Here is a 21,295-nt window from a genome sequence, read left to right on the forward strand (position 1 = left end):
TCCAGTGGAAAACCATTGATCTGGTAGCAGCAATGGAAGTAAAAGTTCTGATTCAGTTAGTATGTTGTGGGAAAGATGTCAGGAAAAGATTTTTGGAAAGGGGTTGAAGCTGTAATGGAGAATGAGTATGGGAGGTTGATTTTATTGAAAATGACATTTGGAGCATTCCATAAAGAAATAGAGTTGGGGGGCACCTGGCTCAGTTGTTTAGCTTCTACTTTTGGCTTGGGTCATGATCTCAGGGTCCTGGGATCGGGCTCCATGCTCGGTGGGAAGCCTGCTTCTCCCTCTCCCGCTCCCCCTGCTTGTGTCCTGTTCCCCCTGCTTGTGTTTCCTCTCTTGCTTTGTCTCTGTCAAATAAATAAATAAGATCTTTAAAAAAAAAAAAAAAAAAAGCAAGTTGGGTTTATCTCATAGTGGAAGAATTGGGCAACAGGGTCATCTAGGTGGTGGTCGAGTATGATGAGGAAACTAACTTCAGTCTTTGTTACTAAGATGGAATCTTGTTAGGAAATTGTTCTTATGTCTCTGAATAAAAATGGTCTGATGATTAGGCGAACAGTTAGCTCATTCTTGGATAACTACGTTTGGCTTAAAAATTACAACTGCCTACAGTGGCTAGGATGTTTAGTACTGGAAGAATCAGGAGCTGTTTAATGGAAATAAATAATGGAAAAGATAATGGAAAAAATACATATATAATGCCTAGCTCATAGTAGGCATTTAATAAATGATATATGCTTTATTGAAAAGTTCTATAGCCACCAATACTGTATTGTATACTTCAAAGTTGCAGAGAGTCTAGATCTTAGATTTTCTCACCACGGAAAAATGGTTATGATATGGCAGGATAGAGTTGTTAGCCTAAGGCTAGGTTGGTAATCATAATGCAATATATAAATGTATTAAATCAACACATACAGTTGAAACTTATACAAGGTTATATTGTCAGTTACATCTCAAAAATGTTTAAAAGTTCTAAATTATGACTGTGGTTTGACTATAAATAGGTGTTTCTAAACTATTTGAACACTTAAGAAAATTTAGTGCACCAATATCATTCTATTTTATAATAGTCTTTATTCCTGATATTTGAAATGTCTGGAAAAGACTCATTAACAGTGGTATCCTCAGCTCTATCTCTGTTGCATTTAATTTTTCCAAATATTTGAGTTTACTTTTCATTATTTAATTTCACTTTTATTAAAATATATTTCACCTATGTTATGTAAATTTAAGGGTAAACAAGTTGATTTGATACATTTATATATTGTAATATGATTGCCTTGTAACAGTAATTAGCACCTCTATCACATTACATAATTACCTTTTCTTTTTAGTGGTTAGAACAATTAAGTTCTAGTCTCTTAGCAAGTTTGAGGATTATAATACAATATTTGTCTATATTTACTCTACAGTGCATTAAGTCTCTAGGGCTTATGTTTACTTGCTGTAAGTTTGTACCCTTGAAAACATCTATGCCTCTCCCCAAACCCCCTGTTGAGTTTTTAAATGATGGTTGTGAGCATACTGAATCTTGATTATAGGAACATCAGGATCCGATTCCCCAGGACAGGCTGTGGAAGCTGAAGAGATAGTAAAACAACTTGATATGGAACAGGTGGATGAGATCACTACCAGTACTACTACGTCAACAAATGGAGCAGCTTACTCAAATCAAGCAGTTCAAGTGAGGCCATCAATAAATAATGGTTTAGAAGAAGCAGAAGAAACAGTTAATCGTGATATCCCACCCCTTACAGGTGAAGAAAATTCCTTTTCTTAATGCATCTTCATGAATAATGTATAAGAATGTAGTATTTTTTTTCTTTAGTAGATCAAATACATAAGTTTTTCTTTCTTGAACATAAAACAATTAAAATTGGAATTAAAACTTTCTCCCTCAAATCTGGTCATTTTGAAATTGAATTTTTTTAAAAGGTTGCTTTGAGGGATGTCTGGATGGCTCAGTTAAGCATCTGCCTTTGGCTCAGGTCATGATCCTGGGATCCTGGGATCAAGTCCTGTGTCTGGCTCCCCGCTCAGCAGGGAGCCTGCTTCTCCGCCTGCTGCTACCCCTGCTTGTGCTTTCTCTCTCTGACAAATAAATAAAATCCTTTAAAAAAAAAAAAAAAGGTTGTTTTGATTGAGCATTAGTCATTTTACAGTTTATTTGTACTACTCTATTTAGAGAATTTTAACACAAACAGCAAAACATACACTCTTGATATAATTGTACCAGTCTCAGACCTGAGTTCCCACCTACGGGCAGCCGTATACCTTCAGATTTATTGCATATATAGATGACATCCTCCCAAAAGAAGCTTCTTTTCCTAGATCTTTCCCTACATCCAAACTTTGCAGCCTAATTCTGGATCCTTATAAAGGCCTAACATACTTGTTAGGAGCCTGAGCCAGTTGTCATGGAAATGTAGAACATATGAGATCAGAATTTATTACCTCTGAGGGTTGTGATATACAGATGTATAAAGCTAAAAGATGAAACTGTTCCATCATGCTTAAAAGCAGAAATAAAATTGAGGATGGTCATCTTTTCCCAAAGGAACAAGATCTCAGGCTTTTATTTTAGATTTGTCTTTTTATTTCCTGTGATGCCAGGCATTTGAGAGACCCTAGCACATATGTATTGGTTCAGAAATGTAGTTTGATAGAAGTAGAGTGATGTTCTTCCCTTGAATATAAAGGGAAACTTGAAAAAATAAGACAAAACATTTAAAAAATGCATACAATCATGAAACTTCTATATAGCACAACCCAATAATACCAATAGGAAGAGAAAAGCGACATAACAGGAAAGATTTATTTTAAACTGGTGTAATAAAAGATTAATTTCTATAATGTTGAACATAATATCTATAATGTTAAATTATGTTACATATTTTTAAAGATTTTATTTATTTATTTGATAGAAAGTACAAGCAGGGGGAGCAATAGGCAGAGGGAGAAGCAGACTCCCCAATGAGCAGGAAGCCTGATGGTGGGACTTGATCCCAGGATTCTGGGATCATGACTTGAGCCAAAAGCAGCTGTTTAACTGACTGAGCCACCCAGGTGCCCTATAATGTTATTTAAGAATAATAATGAATCTGTCGAATCAAAATGGATTATGCACATAGTTCATTCTTGGGTGGATAAGATTTACAAAGGAGCCAACTCTTCACCTATCATTTTATGCTCATTCCTTCTCCAGTGTTTGGGCAAATAGACTTAAGTCCAGGCCTCTTGTTTGATGTTTGTTCATTATTTTTGTGCTGCTTTATAATCCTTTATTTTTATTTGTATTTATTTATTTTTTTCTGACAACAGCAAAAACAGAGAAGGGATTTCTATAACATTAGTGGTTTCTGGGGGGGGGGAGGGTGGGAAATAAAATTTACTCCAGTTGTCTCATTCATTTTTTCCCCCTAACATTTATTGAACACCTATTTTCTGTGTTGGACGTTATTTATAAAGATGAATAAGATAAGTGCTCTTTGACCCTGAAGAGTACACAATCTAGTTGATGAGCCAAGTAATCACAAAAATTACTATACAGTGTGGGGAGTGATATTAGAAATAAGTGCACAAAATGATGAGGTGGCACATTGCATTTACTCTGCATCATGACAGGATAGAAGAAAAATTTTTGCTGATCTTAAAAGATGACTATGAGTGACAAAGGTTATTACTATTACTTTTCCTTAACTTCAAAAACCTAGCCAAAGAGAATAAGAAGGAAGGAGACTGGCTCTGTTATTTATTTAGCTCTGTGATTTTAGTCAACTTCTGAGATGGTTTTCTGACCTTTAGAAGGGGAAATAATTCAGGGTTTTGAAAACTAAATGGGGTGAAATAAAAGTGCACTCAAATATTGCTTCCTTTCCCCCTTTCTCTGAAGTTAATAGGAATTTGAAACAGAAGTAGTTAGAAGATATATTTTATATTACCCCTTGTGCTAATGAACTGTTATTGGCATAAAGTTGTTAGATGGACAGAAATTATGCTTTACATTTATTGTTATTCACTAAACATATATACTATGTTACAAGGTAATACATACACAAAGAATTAATACATGATGGGGCACCTGGGTGGCTCAGTCATTTAAATGTCTGACTCTTGGTTTTGGCTCAGGTTATGATCTCAGGGTCATGAACTGGAGCCCCATGTCAGGCTCTACACTCATTGCAGAGTCTGCTTGAGAGTCTCTCCCTTTTCTCCCTCCCCTCCCGCTGCTCTCCCCACTCATGCATGTACTCAGTCTCTCTGTCTCTCTTTCTCTAAAAGAAATAAAATCATTAAAAAAAAAGAATACCTGGTAATACCAAAAAGGATTTGTTTTTGTCCTTTGACTATTATCCACCAATATTGCATTCCTATAGATAGACTATAGAAGTTTTTTTGAGTTCCCACTGTCTTAGTCCTTTTGGGCTGCAAAACAAATTACCACAGACTAGGTGGCATATACACAGCAGAAATTTATTTCTCTGTTTAGGATACTGGGAAATCCAACATCAGAGCACCAAGCAGATTCATTACCTGGTGAGGGCCTGCTTTCTGGTTCATAAACAGTTGTCTTATCATGTATCCTTACATGGTAGAAAATATTTGAACTCTCTCGAGTCTTTTTTATTAGGGCACTAGTCCCATTTATGAGGGTGGATGACCTCATGACATCCTAAAGTCTCCACTTCCAAATACCATTTTGTGGGGACACAAACATTCAGTCTGTAGCATCCATCTTGAACTTTTATCTCGGAGACAGTACTTCTAACTTAAAATCTTATATTTTGTCCTCTCCTTGAATTTGTTATAATTATTGTCTTAGAAAATTCCCAGCATAATTTCTTTCTAAGTTTTTTGTTTATTTAAGTAATCTCTGCACCCAACATGGGGGTTGAACTTTTGACCCTAAGGTTCAGAGTCACATGCTCTTCCAAGTAAGCTAGCCGGGCTCCCCTCCCGGCATTATTTCTAATGCTCTATCATTTGACGGAATTTTAACTTAAATGTAGAATGGACCGTTTGTCATGGAATATAGAATTACTTCATGATTATTTTTAGGTTGCTTGTAAATTAGGAGTAAAATAAAGCCTCTTCTAAAGCAATGGTTTCTATACAGAGCAGCATTTTGTAACTTTTTAAAAGAATTTAGACACCACTGAGATTCCTGTAAAAATGTACATACATTTTTTCATAAGTTTTCAAGGGAGTTTCATGAACCTCTTAAGGAGTGTTCATAGATCTCAGGTTAAAAACTACCTCTGGCTGTAAGGTCAGCACAAATATATACTGATTGCTTGTACATGTACAAGGTAGTTTGCTAAGTGTCACTGCTTACAAGAGCCCCATGAAATATTTATGGTTATATATATAAAACACCATTCAACTAGAAACTGAAATTTCATGGAGTGTATGTTTCTGATAATAAGTAGTAAATTTTCTCTTGGCTGTGAGGGATTTTAATTCTGCCAGCCATGATTTAGCTTGCCATTTTACCTATAATGGCAATTTTTTCTTTTGGGTCTGGAGTTAGATCTCTGTGTTAATAAATTTGCTTTGCATTACTGTTTGTAAGTTATTTCTGTCATTTCTTGAACCTAAAATACACAGGGCTTCAGGAAAATCATATAAAACGGTAAAAAGGTATACTTCATAGTGAGTAAAAGTAACATTTTATTTTTCATTTTATTAAGCACCAGTAACTCCAGATAGTGGCTATTCATCAACTCACGCAGAGGCCACCTATGAAGAAGACTGGGAAGTATTTGACCCGTGAGTTTTTCGTTTTTTTGTTTTCCTTTCCCTCTTAGAGCAGAATGAAAGACGGTGGACGGGTGGCTGAATGGTATATTGGAAAGAACATGTAACTTGTAGGTATTAATACTGTTACTGAGTTACTGAAGTACTAATATTTTCAGTTTTATTTACACTTCACAGGTTTTGGTTTACTAGATTAAAAGTATATTATTTAATTAAAGATTTAAATATAAGCTGAATTTAGTAATATGTTTTATATTTATAAAATGTAGAAATGAGATTTTCTTAAAATTTGATTTGTAGGTATTATTTCATCAAACATGTTCCACCACTGACAGAAGAACAACTAAATAGGAAACCTGCTCTTCCATTGAAAACAAGAAGCACACCAGAATTCTCCCTAGTTTTAGACCTGGTAAGTATATTATATGTACTGGTAGAGAAAATAAAGGAGTTAAATTTCTTTTTTTAAAACACTAGCCCAAAATACCTGGAAGGTTAAAAGTGAATGTGAATAATCTTAAACATTTACAAAACATGTCGTGGATGTTGTGAAATGTTTTTATTTGAAGCATAGTCTAATGCCAGGGTCCTCAATTTGGTTGTCATCAGGTACTCTTTGAAAATAAATTAGGCTTTCATTTTTGAAATTAGTTCTTTCCCCCGTATTTCTGAGACCCTTGTGATTTTTTTTTTTTTTTTTTAAATTTCCAGATAAATCCTACTTCATTTCATGCATAGATTTCGTCTTTTTTTGGGTGGGGGTTGGGGGTGGTGTCAGGATTATGTTTTCTTAAAGAACCAAATATTATCTGGGTTCCAGTGAATGGACATGCAAGATTATAGCCCTTTTTCTCTTCTTATTTTTGTGCCTTATCTAATACCAATGACTTTATTAATAGACTCCTAAAAACATGAGCTCTTAATGCTAATAAAACCTTTAATATGCTCTCTTGGTGTGTTAAAAATTTATGTTTTAGGGTACCAGAAGAGCTTTGAGAACTGAACACCTACCTGTTACATAATATTGGGACGCATGTTATTATTTAGCCTTTGTTACTGGTATCCTATAATTGGAAATATGGTTTATTTCTCATAAAATTTTTTTCTTGAGGAAAAGTTTATTATTTGAAATCGTAACTAGCATGTATATTTCTTTTTTGAGAGTTTAGCACCTTAGCCTTTGTCTAGCCAAAGAGATGTAAGAGAGCTCTCCAGAGGTCCTAAGTATTAGGCATTTATTAGAGGATAAGTAGCAAGAGAAAAATTTTGAAGCTTATTATGAGTAGTGTAGATTTGATGTGCAAGTTAGTGAAGAAACTGAAAAAAGAGCTTTTGCTATATTTTTGTGTTAGAAGTTGATGTGGTCATGATAGCAAGCTTGACCATATAATTTTTAATCCAGTGTGAAGGTAAATGGAAAAGATAGGACTTGGCTGAGCACAAATGAGTAATTTTATAGAAGTAAATGAAGAATGATCAAAATTTAGATAATCTGTAGATGAAGAAGTAGTAGAATTAGTTATGATTCAGTTGAGGGAAAGAGGATACCTTTTTTTAAGATGCTAAGACAATACCTTGAAATGTATATAGACTGATATGCTATTAAAAGAAAATGAGGCATATCTAGAGTATTTTTTGCTCTTTGCCTCCCCAGAGTTAACTTTAGGTTAAAAGAAACACTCCAGCTAATAAGATGTGGAATCACAAGGTATGAACATTTGTGTTTCATTTTAATTCATTGTAAATGCATTAGAAAATTTTGGGGGTAGTCATTGGCAGTTTTTTTCCCAAAAAAAGTGTTTTCTCACTTAACTACAAATAGAACTGTTTTTTAATCATTATTTAAGAAATATAAATATTGGCACATATTTTAGATGGAATGATCCTCACCTTCTTATCCTCTTAATAGCAAACAGGGTTTGATAATCAAAAATGACAAGTCTTCATTGACTGCTAATTTAGTTAAATAATGTTTATGTCTGAAACATATTCAACAGATACTGAGGCATCCATTTTATAATATAAAAATCTTTATAAAAGGTTAAAGAATATATGTACTTTTAAATATAATTAGATTCTAAACTTCCATTTGCTAATTGTTAAATAAAAGGAGTATATATTTATTTTACTTAACAGAAAGTTGGCAGCTGCAGAATTCAGAACACTGGTTCTCAAACTCGAGCATGCATCGGGATCACCTCAAGGGCTTATTAAGTAAAGATTGCTGAGCTCCTCTTTATCCCCCTCTGAGTTTTTGAATTATCACAAGTGGAGCTGGAAGATTTGCATTTATAACTAGTTAGAATATTGCATTTCTAACTAGTTATTTATTTGCATTTCATTGCAGATGATGCTGATACTACTTGCTGGTCCAGGGACCATACCTGAGAACAAGTGGCTTAGAAAATTCTATCCCAAATTGCTATGCCACACATAGGAATGTATGATAAATATGAAATTCCACATATGAATGAGTACTTTCATAAATGTGTTTGGTGGTCATGGGTACATGAAATTATCATTTGAAATTTCTTTAAATATCTTGGTTCACTTGGTATGTGCTTTTTATTTTAAGGATGAAACACTAGTACACTGTAGTCTAAATGAGCTAGAAGATGCAGCACTTACTTTTCCAGTCCTTTTCCAAGATGTCATTTATCAGGTAATTAAAAACAATTTATAAATTGATTTGGCCTGTTAGACAATGTTCTGAACCAAGAAATCTTTTGTAATTTTGTGTGTGTAAAGTTCAGTGTGTTTTTTCCTAATTGATTTAATCAATATATTACTGATTTATTAACACAGAGTAGCATCATGCTAAATAATTACATAAGACATTAAAGTTACCCAAAAATGTCAATTTTTTAAACCAGTGATCTCTGCTAGTTTCATAATCTGTTTGCCAGCAGGTGGAGGCAGGAGCACTGACATCATAGATCCCCAAGAAGAACTTTCCAGGTTAACACCTGGTGTTTTTTGTTTTTTTTTTGTGTGTGGTTTTTTTCCCCTCAAAAAATCCAGTTAGTATAAAAATTCATTCCTTGTTGGTCATTTTTATTTCCTTTTGTAGTAATATCATCTGTAGATTGCAGTTCGGTATATCTACTTTATATTAATCCTAGAATTCCAGGACATTCTTCCAGTTACTGCTTTAAAAATCTGGGTAAAATAATTTCTCCCTCATCTGTGTTGGTGGACAGGTAACCATGCAAAATGCAAATATTATTTACATTTCACTGTGAATTATGTGTGTTGGCCATAGTTTTTTCTTTACGTTTGAGATTTTCCTGTCATAAAATTTCAGTTTATTTATATGAATACACTTTGAAAATTGCAAGTGCCTTTCTGTGGTGGTGGTGGTGGTTACTTAATTAGCATTACCTTCATACACACCAGTTGTTGAAGGGTTGGGAAAGGGTCAAAAAGTTTGTTCTTTGTCAAGAGGAAGACAACCCAAGGATTAAATAAAGCTGCAGAATATTTACTGTGTGGAAGATGGAAAGGAGCTCATGGTTGTTTGTGCTCTTAATAGGCAGTTAGAATATGGGTGTAGTTTTCTTGCCACATGATAGTTCCTATCTTTTGGGAATCAAAAAATTGTTCAGAGTTAAATAGAAGTTTGTGGTTCGGGATCTGCTTTACCTACTTCATCTTGTAATGAGTCATAAGAGAATTTATTTTAGCAATTATTGTTAGTTCTGGTTTAACCTAGATAGGGATTTCAGGCATGCTAATATTTGAGCACTATATTAATTTCCCTTCTGTGGAAGCTTGTTTTAGATCTGGCTTTTGATTACAGAATGAGCAAAATATACATAAAAATAAAGGATTTTAAGATTTTTGTATTTTTTTTGACTAGATATTATTTGGCTTAATGTAATCTTTTTTCTTAATAAGACATTTTCTGCCAAATGGGTTGTTCTTGTTTAGTCCACATCAAGGACAGGAGTCTTGTGGCAAATATAAATAGTTCAGTAATACCTCAGTTCTCTCTTTTTAGCTTGATAACTTTGTTTTTTGTTCAGGCTCTGAATTTGGAAAGGAAAGTTGTTATTTGAAACATATTAAATAATTATTTTTTGATGACGTCTTAAGCTTTCAGATTTGAAATTTGTTTCTTGCAGACAATTTTGGTTTGTTTATATCATTTTTAGTAGTGAAGTAAGAAACTTGGAAAGTAGATGAGTTTGATTCTTCCCTTTCATGAGCATTTCTTTTTATTGTGACCATACAGTTGAATTTTTTCTTGCTGCTTCCACCATTTCTGCCTTCTCTTCTTTTTTTTTTTTTTTTAAATAAAGTTCTTATGATTTTTATGTTGATCAGGATAGTTGTCTTATTTTGAAGAAAAGTCTTCTAGCGGTGCATAAACTAATACTTATAAACACCATACATGTACTGCATCTACCTCTGGAATTCAAAGAACTCTTTTTCTTACATATTCTGAATTATACTTAGGAGCATTGAGCAGGAAGTTTGAATCTTATAAGTTATAGAGATGATTGCATTTTATTACTATGATTTATTAGCTACTAAATTGTGTACAGAGTTTAGTCTCCCTTCAGTAAATTTTTGAGGATGTCCATAGTTAATATTCGGTATAATCCCTTGGATTTCTGGTTTTGGCATAGCCATTCTGTCTGCTTTTTTAAAAAATAACTGAAGAAATCTTGGGTTAGGGTTCCCCTAGTTTTCAGACCAGCAAGCTCCCTTTAAACAGGGAATGATGTCTTTTAAACTTTCAGTGGTGTTGTCTCCATCTACTGGCAAAGAAGAAATATACACAAGGGTCTGAGATGATCTAAGAGATTTTGGAGAAACCACATTATTAGGTAAGATGTAACTTACATATTTAACCACTGCAATATAATGTGGCCCACTTAAAGGTAGAAACCTGTAAAATACTGTATATACTCTTAATAATTTATTGAGATGAATTCACAACATAAAATAAACCATTTTTAAGTGAACAGTTCCATGGCATTTATCTATATACTCTTGAATATATCAGTTCCATAGCATTTACATAGCATAGTATATACTCTTAAAAATAAACTGGTAATGTTAAGGTAGGATCAAATTCTTCATCTGAATCAGCACCAAGTAAAGTGTCCTCTTGGGACTTATTTTACTTTGGGTTTCTTTTTATGGTAAGTTTGTTATGGTTGGCCTATACCTAATTTTAATTCTACTTGTTTTCTTTCTTTCAAAACAACTTAAAGTGTAAATTGTTTTATGTATGCTTTAATAATCATCTATGTTAGGGGTTGGCAAACTTTTTCCTGAAAAGGGACAGTTCTTAGTATTTTAGGTTCTGCAGTCTCTGTTCCAAATACTTTTTCTGCCATTGTAGCATGAAACTAGTCATAGACAGTAAGTACATAATCAAATAAGCGTGGCGTGTCCCAGTAAAACTTCATTTTCAAAAGGAAGTGATGGTTTGTATTTGGCCCACAAGCCATAGTTTGGTGACCCTTGGTCTAATAATTATGAGAGTATATACAGTAAATTTACGTACTCAAATTCTAAGTGGGAGTAAGTAATCAAATGTTCATCAGAATTCTTAATAATGTATAGAGAAATTTAAAACTAGATCCACTATAATCTGGTTGTGGGCTTTCTTAGTTTTTTTCCAGATGAAAGTTTAAGGAAAATTTAAGGTGATCCCTACTCATATTTAAAGATTGCCTGCCTTAATGGTATATACTCTCTTTTTGATTGATAAGTAGGACTCAACTTACTTAATCCAGTTCTCAGAATTTTTGAGCAGGTCGATTATTCAAGCCTCAATTTACTACATTGAGTGTATTTGAATTTCATTTCTCTGGGGGATAAGAAATCCTAAAAGATACAACTCAGAATTTGATATATGTTACTGCTGACACTATATGGATAGACAGATTGTGGTTTGTGTAGATGGAGAGAATAAGTTATTCGAAAGAACTGAGTTTTTAAAGTGAGGATATGGCACTCACAAAGCAAAAGTATATGGATTTTTGTTTGAATGGGTCTTTTTTCCCCCTTTAAATTGGTTGTTTTTCCATAAATTATTTTACAGAAGTTAGTTATTGGGAAAATGTATTTATTCATAGAATGGTGCAAATGCATTTGATATCTGGAAAAACAAGTGCATGATCATTTCCAGTGCACATATTTAATCTTTATATTTAGCTTATATTGACACATTGTCAGGAAATCCATCTCGTGGTGTTACTCAGTTAAGAGGTCTCCACTGTATTTAGTTTCTGTTCCTGCAGATCCACCAATTCAAGACTCTAGGTCATCTCACTCCCTCTTCCATCCAGAAGATGACTTCTATCCACAAGCAGGACTGAATCAAAAGACAGATTTTTCACTTAGCTCTTGAGCTGAACCACCTCCTCAATGACCTTCCTCTATCTCCATCAAGAACTGGAGCTCAGTTTTTTGAAGATGTAATAGAGCTACTCAGCCCAAACGTGGCTAATTGAAGACAAAAAGAAGATGCCTCATTTGTTTCACCACAGTACAGCCAAACGTAACTGTGCTGTCCAACTCCTCATTCTGTAAAGTATGGCAGGGGCATCTGATTTTTGACTCTGTTCACCAATAAGACTTTAGCCAGTCAGTGGCTTTCTGAAGATCAGTAAAATCATCAAACTTTGGGTCAGCTGTCCAGAAATCAGATTGTGGTAAGCACTCAAGGAGAGATAGGTTCCTTAGGGAGCTACTTGCTAAAGGGTGCTTTGTTTTATTAGTAGAGGTTGCTTGTATGGGAAAAGTTGGGGGGAGAGGCGGGTGGGAAATCCATGTTTAGCGAAGCTCCACCTCTTCCCCATTACTATAGTTTGTTTTCTGGCAACCTTATAGCATAGAGTAATTTTCACAAGGGTCTCAAATATTTTGTACTACAGAACAAGAGGAATAGAGGGTCAGTGGCTTCTTTCTCCTCTTTATAGTCTTTCGTAGAAAAGTCAGCATTATTTTTGCTTCATGAAGAAAAAGGAATCATGTAAATGAAGAATTTTGTAGTAAATATCTAATCAAGTTTTCCTTCTCTCAGGCTCTGACTTAAATTGATATTACCAAGAGGCATTTTGTTTTGAACTTTATGAAGCATAATTTTTGTTGTACAAAAGTAGTATGTATAATTGTGCCCTAAATAAAACATTTGGGGTCGTGGACACTTAGTTTGGAGGATTAAAATAATATTTTAGCTGGTAGGGAATAATATTTTGATAATTAGTTGTAGTTTAATATTAAAAAGTAATTTTAAAGAAACTTTCCTTATTAGTAAGTATAGTTAGTCATTGGTACTAATTTTTTCATTGTAATTATTCATTACTGATTTTTAAGGTTAAAAAAAGAGAGCTGAAACCTACAGTTATCTACCTCTCAGAGGTGATAAAATGTATTTCATGAGGAATTCTTGTATTCTGTGTAAATGTATCTTAAAATTAGAGGCAGTTTATTTTAAAAATGCATGGAAAATTCTTATTCAACAGCTGAAAACGTTCTGTAAATGGGAGAGGAGACAGTTGATTGCTAAGCATATTAAATTGTTTAGACAGTTTAGAATTTGTTTTTAAAGGCAGCATTTTTGTTTTACTAAAATGACCTTTTTTTTGCTTTTAAAATGATTAAATTTCATGTAAATATAAACACAGCAATAGTTTATATATATATATATATACACACACATACAAATAAACAGTATATATATATATATATACACACACATAAAAAATACATATGTATGTATGTAATGGCCAGTTTTTACTTGAAAATTTTGCTTCGTTGACAGTTTATCTGTATGAATACCATAAGCTTCACTTTATCCCATGTAGACTTTATAGGAAAATCCCTTTTCTGATTTATTCCTATTTAGTATAGTGTTTTGAACAATCTTTTAGTTAGGGGTTTTGTTTTTACTATTTTTTATTTTGATGTTTTAGTATTTACCTATTCATTTCTGGATTGATCTGCCTACAAATACTTTCCCCAGCAACTATCTACTTCTTGTTGAAACTGTGTTAAGCAAAGGATGACAATAATGTCACCCAGTGGGTTATGAATTTGAGGTCTCCACAGGGCCTGCCTGAGCAACCCTCTTCTATAAAGAGGGTTTAGGTTTTATCTCTAGGCTCTAGTATTGATGCTAAGAAAATGTTCACTAAGTTAAATAGTTAAGCTATCAACTGATGCAATTCATGATTTAAAAGTACAGGTTGCTGCTGTACAGCTTTCTCTTTTGAGTTGAGGTTATCCAGTTCTGCCCCATAGAATCATACTCATTCCAGCTATTCTCCTTATGACTGATTACTTTTAAATAATAGGGTGGATAGTAATAATAGTTGTTGGCAGTCTCAGTGTGCCAGGCACTCTTCTAGGTACTTGACATGTATTAGCTTATTCAACCCTCACAACAACCCTATGAGGTAGGTACTGTTACTTTACCACTTTAAGAGACTGAGGTGTATAAAAGGGTTAACAACTTGGCAGAGTACACCAGAGGTGTACACTAATGTTTAGATTTTTCAGTTATTTGTAGAATCTAATTCTTCACATTCCCCAGCTTTGTTGGTTTTCTACTGCTTTAAAGTCTTACTGCTGATTATATAAATAGTATTTACCAATCATCTTTTTATTTAAAGGTGCCATACTCTTAAGTAGGTGAGCCCCACTGAATTGACTGTTTTGTTTTGTTTTAAACCTATATCAGTATAGAGCAACTGGCTGGCTCAGTTGCCAGTCACTCTTGATCTTGGGGTCATGAGTTTGAGTCCCATGTTCGGCATAAAATTAAAACAATTTAAAAAACTTTATCAGTATAGCAATAAATTCAAAGGATATCATGGAAAAACTTTTAATAAGATGTTTCTTTTTAAATATGGTAAGGTTGTATTATCTTTGCTTACAGCCATTTAGAAATATTTTTCCTTGGGCACCTGGGTGGCTCGGTCAGTTAAGTGTCTGCTTAAGCTTCTGACTCTTGGTTTTGGCTCCGGTCATGATCTCAGGGTCCTGGGATCCAGCCCCACACCAGGCTGTGTGCTCCGTGCAGAGTCTGCTTGAGATTCTGTCCCTCTCTTCCCCTTCCCCTGCTCAAGCTCTCTCTCTAAAATAAAGTAAACCTTTTTTTTTTTTAAAGACATATTTTTCCTTAAAAGATTTACATGTAAGAATTTTTTTTTCTTCACTTGCCCACAAAGGCATGGCTGCTTTGGGTGTTTTCTTCTTCTCCCACTCCTCCTCTTTCTTCTTCTTTTTTTGGTCATGCTGTTAAAGTTATCTATGAAATTAGATAAGGTTTGGTAAACTAATAGAAATTATTCAATTTATATAGATTGATATCATACTTAGTCATGAATATGACTGTCGTAAAATATTTCTAATCAATTAATAATTAGATTGTTATTTTGGTGACCGCTTTTATTATATCTAGTTTTGTTTACCATTTATGGCCTGGCTAGAGTATGTGTATATACAATTATAGGATGTTCTCACTGTCTTAATACCAAAGATAGATTTTATTTTTAAAGTTTTGTATTTTGAACATATTCATAAATCCCTATCTTTGCATAGTAGTCAGTCCTATTCAAGATGTATCTTTGGGTATGGTATTTTTATATCATTGTTTCTTTGTAGCATTCTGCATTATTTTTAAACTTTTGGCTTTTTCAAAAGGTATGTTGGGAAGATGCGTAAAGAGTTACAAGTTTGAAGAAGGATGGTTAGTGAAATACTAAGTAGAGAAAGAATGTGGAAAATAGGAAGTAGGCAGCTCAGGACAGGAATCTTTATGATGAGAAAGTTAGGAGAAGATAAATGTAGTTAAGAGTATCTGTGGAATAGATTTGGAAGCATTCTGTAATGCCTCTGTGCATTTGTGTATTTCTGTATCTCTGTGACCTCACAGGATAAGTAATTGTTGTCTCTCTGTATTAAACATATCTTAAATTGTTTTCTGTTTCCTACTAGATAGTACTTAGTGTTTGACTTTTATATATTTTTTGCTTTAATATATCCATCCAAATGACTTAGACCCTGCTGGCCTTGTGTCTCAATTTCTGTTTTTCTTTCTGAGATTTTGCCTTTGCAGCACAAAGCAGAACTTCCACCCCTGCTCAGATAATGTATCTTTCTATATTCTTCTTTTTCACTAACCACCTTAGTTTTGTGTATACATTTTAATACTGAAACACCTTCCTGTTCAAATGGTGAATCTGTTTTGAGGATAGGAACTTCTATAGCTAACAATTAATTCTATTCTCATATAAGGAAACAGTCTAGCAATATATTCTCCATCTTTAGGGCCACATCTTCCCCTATAAACAAGTACATTTTGAGAGTAATGTCAAATTTTAAGATGTATTTTTATATTAAGAATGGTCAAAGTAGTATAGTATATAGTATATATAGTAGTATACATTCTGTGTATAATGAAATAATAGTTTTGACTTAATCTGGAAGTCATGTATAAGAAATTAAAAATGTCACCTTTGTATGGTGCTCCACTTCTCTGCTTGGATAATATCATTTACATAGAAGTATTCCTCTAAAATAAAATGGAAGTATGTTAGGGTTCAGAGGAAACAAATCCCAAATTACAGAGACCTTACTTAGTTTACAGAATGGAGCAAGTGATAACAGAGATACTGAGAACAAAAATGCAAAAATAAAGTATTTTGGTAATTAGGACTGATGGTTCATAGTTTATCATCCTTGAGATGAGGTCATTGGAAAAAGTATTGACTAAATTGATTTTTTTTTCCTTAATCATCACAAATCTATTTTTGAAAAGATACATAGTTAATAAAAAATATTATTTCCAGTTAAGACAGTAATAATATATCTGAAATCTGTCAGTTACCTCGGTTGGCCACAAAGAATACCAAATGTTTTTAGGATGAAAAATGTTAAAATTAATTAGAAGAGCAGCTCTAGTTAAATTTCTTGTGCCTCATCCTAAATGATAGTGATTGGATACCAAGGATTTGGTTATTTTTATTTGCTCTAGGGGTAGGGGTATATGGCTTTACTTTTGTTTTTGATTAGTCAAGAGATTGAAATAAAATGCCTAATAGGATTCAAAGCAAGTATACTTTATCATTCTAGACTAGAGGTAGGGGTAATGATATTCTTAGCATATTAATAATTGTTCAGAATTTGTCTTCTACAAATGATTAGTTTTTGAGGAAACTCAGTAGTTGTCCTTGTGTAGTTATATAGGCTTGCTTCTCTTTGTTTTGTCTATATTGCTTAACTTTGGGTAATTCTATTTCATTTACTCAACAGTTTTTGTTTTTGTTTTAAATCAAGTATTTACTGTATATTTGACATTGTCTTCTGCCCAGAGGGCCCTGGAAACTATAAAGATTGGTAGTACAGTGGTCACTACTTCCTAGAATCCTTTGCTTGATTTCCCTGTTCTTCCCGAAAACATTCCCAGAACGAAATTTTTATCATTTTTGTGTGGATGTCTATTAATGACAATTAAATTTCATGAAGCCTAGATTCTGAATTTGTAGTTACTAGTGGGTTGTGTTTTTTTTTTAATCTGAATCCAGTGAATCTGGTGCATACATCTTCTATAAATATTTGTTGTTCATGGTGTTTGAAGTTAATAATCACTGTTGAGTATAAAGTATAAAATTGTCTTTATAAAATTTTGTCACAAAATGAATATAATTTAAAATCTTCTGTAAATCCATTTTAGTGGTTGCTCTTGGCTTATAATTCTGTGCTTTTTGAATTCTGGAGTGTATTACAAGAGCTACATTAAATGTAGGCAAGAAGACAGACAAACATAAATAAGAAAGGGCAGTTCTTTGGGCATATAGTTTTCCCTGATATTGCCAGTAAGTTTTGATAACTGGTATTAGACTGTTATATTTTCAGTCTCAAGTAGCCTGGTAGTGCTAATTTAGATGCCACGTCTAAATCAGTAAATGTAGAAAAAGATTGAATTCTGAAAAATTCCAGTTACTTAAACCCACCAATCCAGACATCTCTTTCTTGAACATTATTTATCTTAATAGAGATTGAAAATAAAGGTATTCTTAGCAGGTGATTGTTACGAAGAAATTCTGAATATAGAGGAAGGTCATTGAGACAGGTCAGCTAGAGGTGGACACAGCCTGCCTAATAATTGGATGGATGCTACCTGGCTGGAAGATGGAGCTGATTGGCGGATCAAAAATCTCAAAGGGAAACCTTCAGTTTTTAGTTTGAATGTTTACTAAAATTATATTCCACAAAGTTTTATTACATTGTATGGTGCCATTTAAATATTAAAAAGTAACATCACAATGACTATTATTTCCCTACCAAAAGATTGTTTTAAGTGATTTTTGGTTTATGAAATATATTTGAGTGGTACTTAGTGAACTTTTCTATTACTTTAAAATATGAACTTCTTAATTATAATATATTCAGAGTTAGAACACAACATCTCTTATAAATAAGTTGTTTCTACTCTGTATGTTTATTTACTGAAGCATGTCTTTGTTATTTCTTCAGGTTTACGTGAGATTAAGACCATTCTTCAGGGAATTCCTGGAACGAATGTCTCAGATGTATGAGGTAAAAATGCTTAAGCTAATTACATAAGTATTTTTATTTTATTCAATACAGTACCCATATTTAGATCATGTATAATGATTACTTCTTTTCCCCTGAATTTGTAGATCATTCTTTTTACTGCTTCTAAGAAGGTGTATGCAGACAAGTTACTGAACATACTAGACCCTAAAAAGCAACTGGTCAGGTAAATTTAATTAAGAAATAGTGGAAATGTCTGTCACACTGATCTATGAAATTACTTTGATTCTATTTAATTTTGATGGCCATTTTCAGTTGGCTGCATATATAGAGATTGGTTGTGTTGAATGGTGAAATGAATTTTTTTAAGCCCCAAACTCTTTAAGAGTTCCAAATGATATAACTCCAGACAGACGTTCTTTAAAGGATACAAAGATCAAATGTATATATTCATTCACAGTCCATCTGTATCCTCATTTCTTTTGGGACTGGGGGGAGAATGGGGGTATGCGGAATTTTTCACTGTGTGCATGATATTTTCACTTCCTTATGTCTCTGAGATAATGCATGTTATGTCCCCTGTTTAATGGCATAGAGAAATAAGGGTTAATTTTAACAGAAAGGATAAATTAAACTCTTTTGCTTTTTTCAAGAGCAAATTTGTCCTCCATGGAAAGAAAACATTACATGACTCTAATTGGAAATTGCAGTTGGTTTAGTCACTCAAGTTATCCTGATCTGGACTCAGTTCCTTGTGTGTGTCCTGAGCCAGCAGATGCAGTGTGTTCCTGGTTAGGTGGGAGTGCCTTGGGTAATTTTAAAACAGTTTGAAAATTAGTTCCATTGTTTGTGTCAACTGAAGTGAGATATTAAGACTGTTAGCAGTCTTGCTGGATTCTTTAAGATGCCAGAGTTAATCTTTGATTTTTTTTTTTTGGACCAAGAGATGTAAGAGATGCCAAAAAAGGTTCATGAAAGCTTTAATAGCTGGGAGTTCATTTTCTTGAATACTTTCTTCCATATTTTTTTAGTGGAAAATCCTAATTTCTACTGTTAATGGTACCTTTGTTATTGAGTGGTTGCAGCTATGCGAAAAGACATTTTCTGATGTCCACACTTAGATTTTCTTTCTTGTAAATGGAACTGTGATTTTTTTAATCTAAAGGATCAGAATTTGTCCTTGTCACTTTCCATTTTATCTTCCATATAAGCAAGCATCAGATCAAAAATGAAAATGGTGTTTCCTATTTATGAAAGTATAATACATGCTCATTTTACCTAACTTTAACAAAAGTACACAAATGATTTTGCTTTGATGACTTCATTCATTCTGAAGATTTCTATTCAGCACCTCCAGTGTTCCATGCAACAGTGGTGAGCAATACCAGCCTTTCCCTTAGAGATTTCAGTTTTAACTGGGGAGCAAGTCATAGTCATGGAATTATGATGTTAACAAATTAATGCCCCTCTTTTAAACTAGTTCTATAAAATTTACATATTTGGGAGTTTAAATTTGTTTTATGTAGTCATATTTGAATAATTTAAAACAGGAAGAACTTTTTGAATAGTAGATTGAATTCATTAGAATGCTAAAGGGAATTATGTTGAAGACAAGGGAGACTCAGAAATTCCATGATGTCTGAATCTCATGCATCCAAATGCAAATCTGATGACTGGCAAAAGTAGTTCCTTTGTAAAACTGCAAATACCTGCTACTGACTGTCAGACTCCTGAATAACTGGAGGAGTTTTATTGTAATTTAATTGAAGTAATCATTAGTATCCACATACATAGTCATTTGTCTCCTGTCTTGGGTGAGTTTGCTGCTATTGGGGAAGAAACATTAGTAGTAACTTGCATTATGTGCTGCACTGGCTTTTCCAGTTTCCTCATATGTAACGTAAATGTTCATACAAATAAAAATGGAATCTTATAGGCCCAACCAGGAATGAAAATTCTTTGGTCTTAACCTTTTCAAAGTAGGATGGTCTTTAAACCATACAGAGGTAGATCATGATTTAGTTAAAAGTATTCTTTATAAAAAGGGAGGAAGAGAACTATTTTTAATACGTTTTGTCTGGTTAGAAAACTGTCATCACCACTGGCACTGGTGTTTTTAAGGTTGAGTTTTGTTCTCAGAGCTATGGCAAGTTTTGTTGGTAGAAAATGCCCCTTTCTTGAAATTCCATAATTAAAAATAAAAGGTATGAGTAGACCTTAGCTGCTGAAAATTGTTTAGTGGGATTAAGACACAAGGAAGCCAAACTTACCAATTTATTAATGTATACATTTCAAGGTGATCTGTATTATTAGAAATATTTGGAGACTAACATTTTGAGTGCTAAATGAGATGATACAATTTTGACAGTTTATAAGTATTATTATAAAGCCTTTCATAGCTTTTTAAAATAACAGCATTTTTCAGTTAAGTATCATTGGTAAAACATTAGTTTACATTTGTAATACTTAAATCTGAATTCATCATTTCATGCAATCCTTGTTTTTTCAAATGATCATATATACACTCAACTAAATTAAAAGAAAGATGGGTGTTTGGGAAAAGCTGAAATGATGGAATGTTTTGGCCTCCACACCTTTTCTCAAAAACTATAAGGGAAACTAAAAACATTTTTAAAAATGCCAACACAGAAACATTCCTTCTTATATTTTCTATTCTGGCATGTACAGGGATAGGGAGGCTGTGTGGTCTTCTGGTTAGAGCAAAGGACTGGGAGCCAGGAGGATCCTGGGTTCCAATGCGGGGCTAACCACTGACTTACTGTGTGACCTTGGGCAAGTCACTTGACCTCCTTGTGCCTCAGTCAACCATCTGGAAAATTGGTTAAAAAGCAGGACCTCGCTGACAACCAGATGCTGCATCTGAACTGAGCTTTCCTGGGTAAATAAATTACAAAAACAATTTACAGAGTTTTTAATCCCTCTTTATAATTTAATAGAACATTTTGGGATAAGCCGAAGTTCTTAAAGGCATGGTAATATTTGGTTGTAA

At 33.5% G+C, this 21,295-nt stretch overlaps 1 protein-coding gene across 2 annotated transcripts in view; it reads left to right on the forward strand.

Annotated features, from left to right (window-relative positions):
* Positions 1-21,295, forward strand: part of LOC111158971 (CTD small phosphatase like 2) — a 77,221-nt gene that overhangs the window by 51,431 nt on the left and 4,495 nt on the right. For both annotated transcript variants that reach the window (XM_022521319.1, XM_022521325.1), the window contains exons 5-10: positions 1,548-1,763; positions 5,697-5,775; positions 6,064-6,175; positions 8,339-8,425; positions 18,265-18,327; positions 18,432-18,511. In XM_022521319.1, coding sequence (XP_022377027.1) covers positions 1,548-1,763; positions 5,697-5,775; positions 6,064-6,175; positions 8,339-8,425; positions 18,265-18,327; positions 18,432-18,511 — 637 coding nt within the window. The remainder of the gene's footprint in view (positions 1-1,547; positions 1,764-5,696; positions 5,776-6,063; positions 6,176-8,338; positions 8,426-18,264; positions 18,328-18,431; positions 18,512-21,295) is intronic.

Source organism: Enhydra lutris, unplaced genomic scaffold, assembly GCF_002288905.1.
Source record: "Enhydra lutris kenyoni isolate GAN:26980312 unplaced genomic scaffold, ASM228890v2 scaffoldscaffold4, whole genome shotgun sequence".
Classification (NCBI taxonomy): domain Eukaryota; kingdom Metazoa; phylum Chordata; class Mammalia; order Carnivora; family Mustelidae; genus Enhydra; species Enhydra lutris.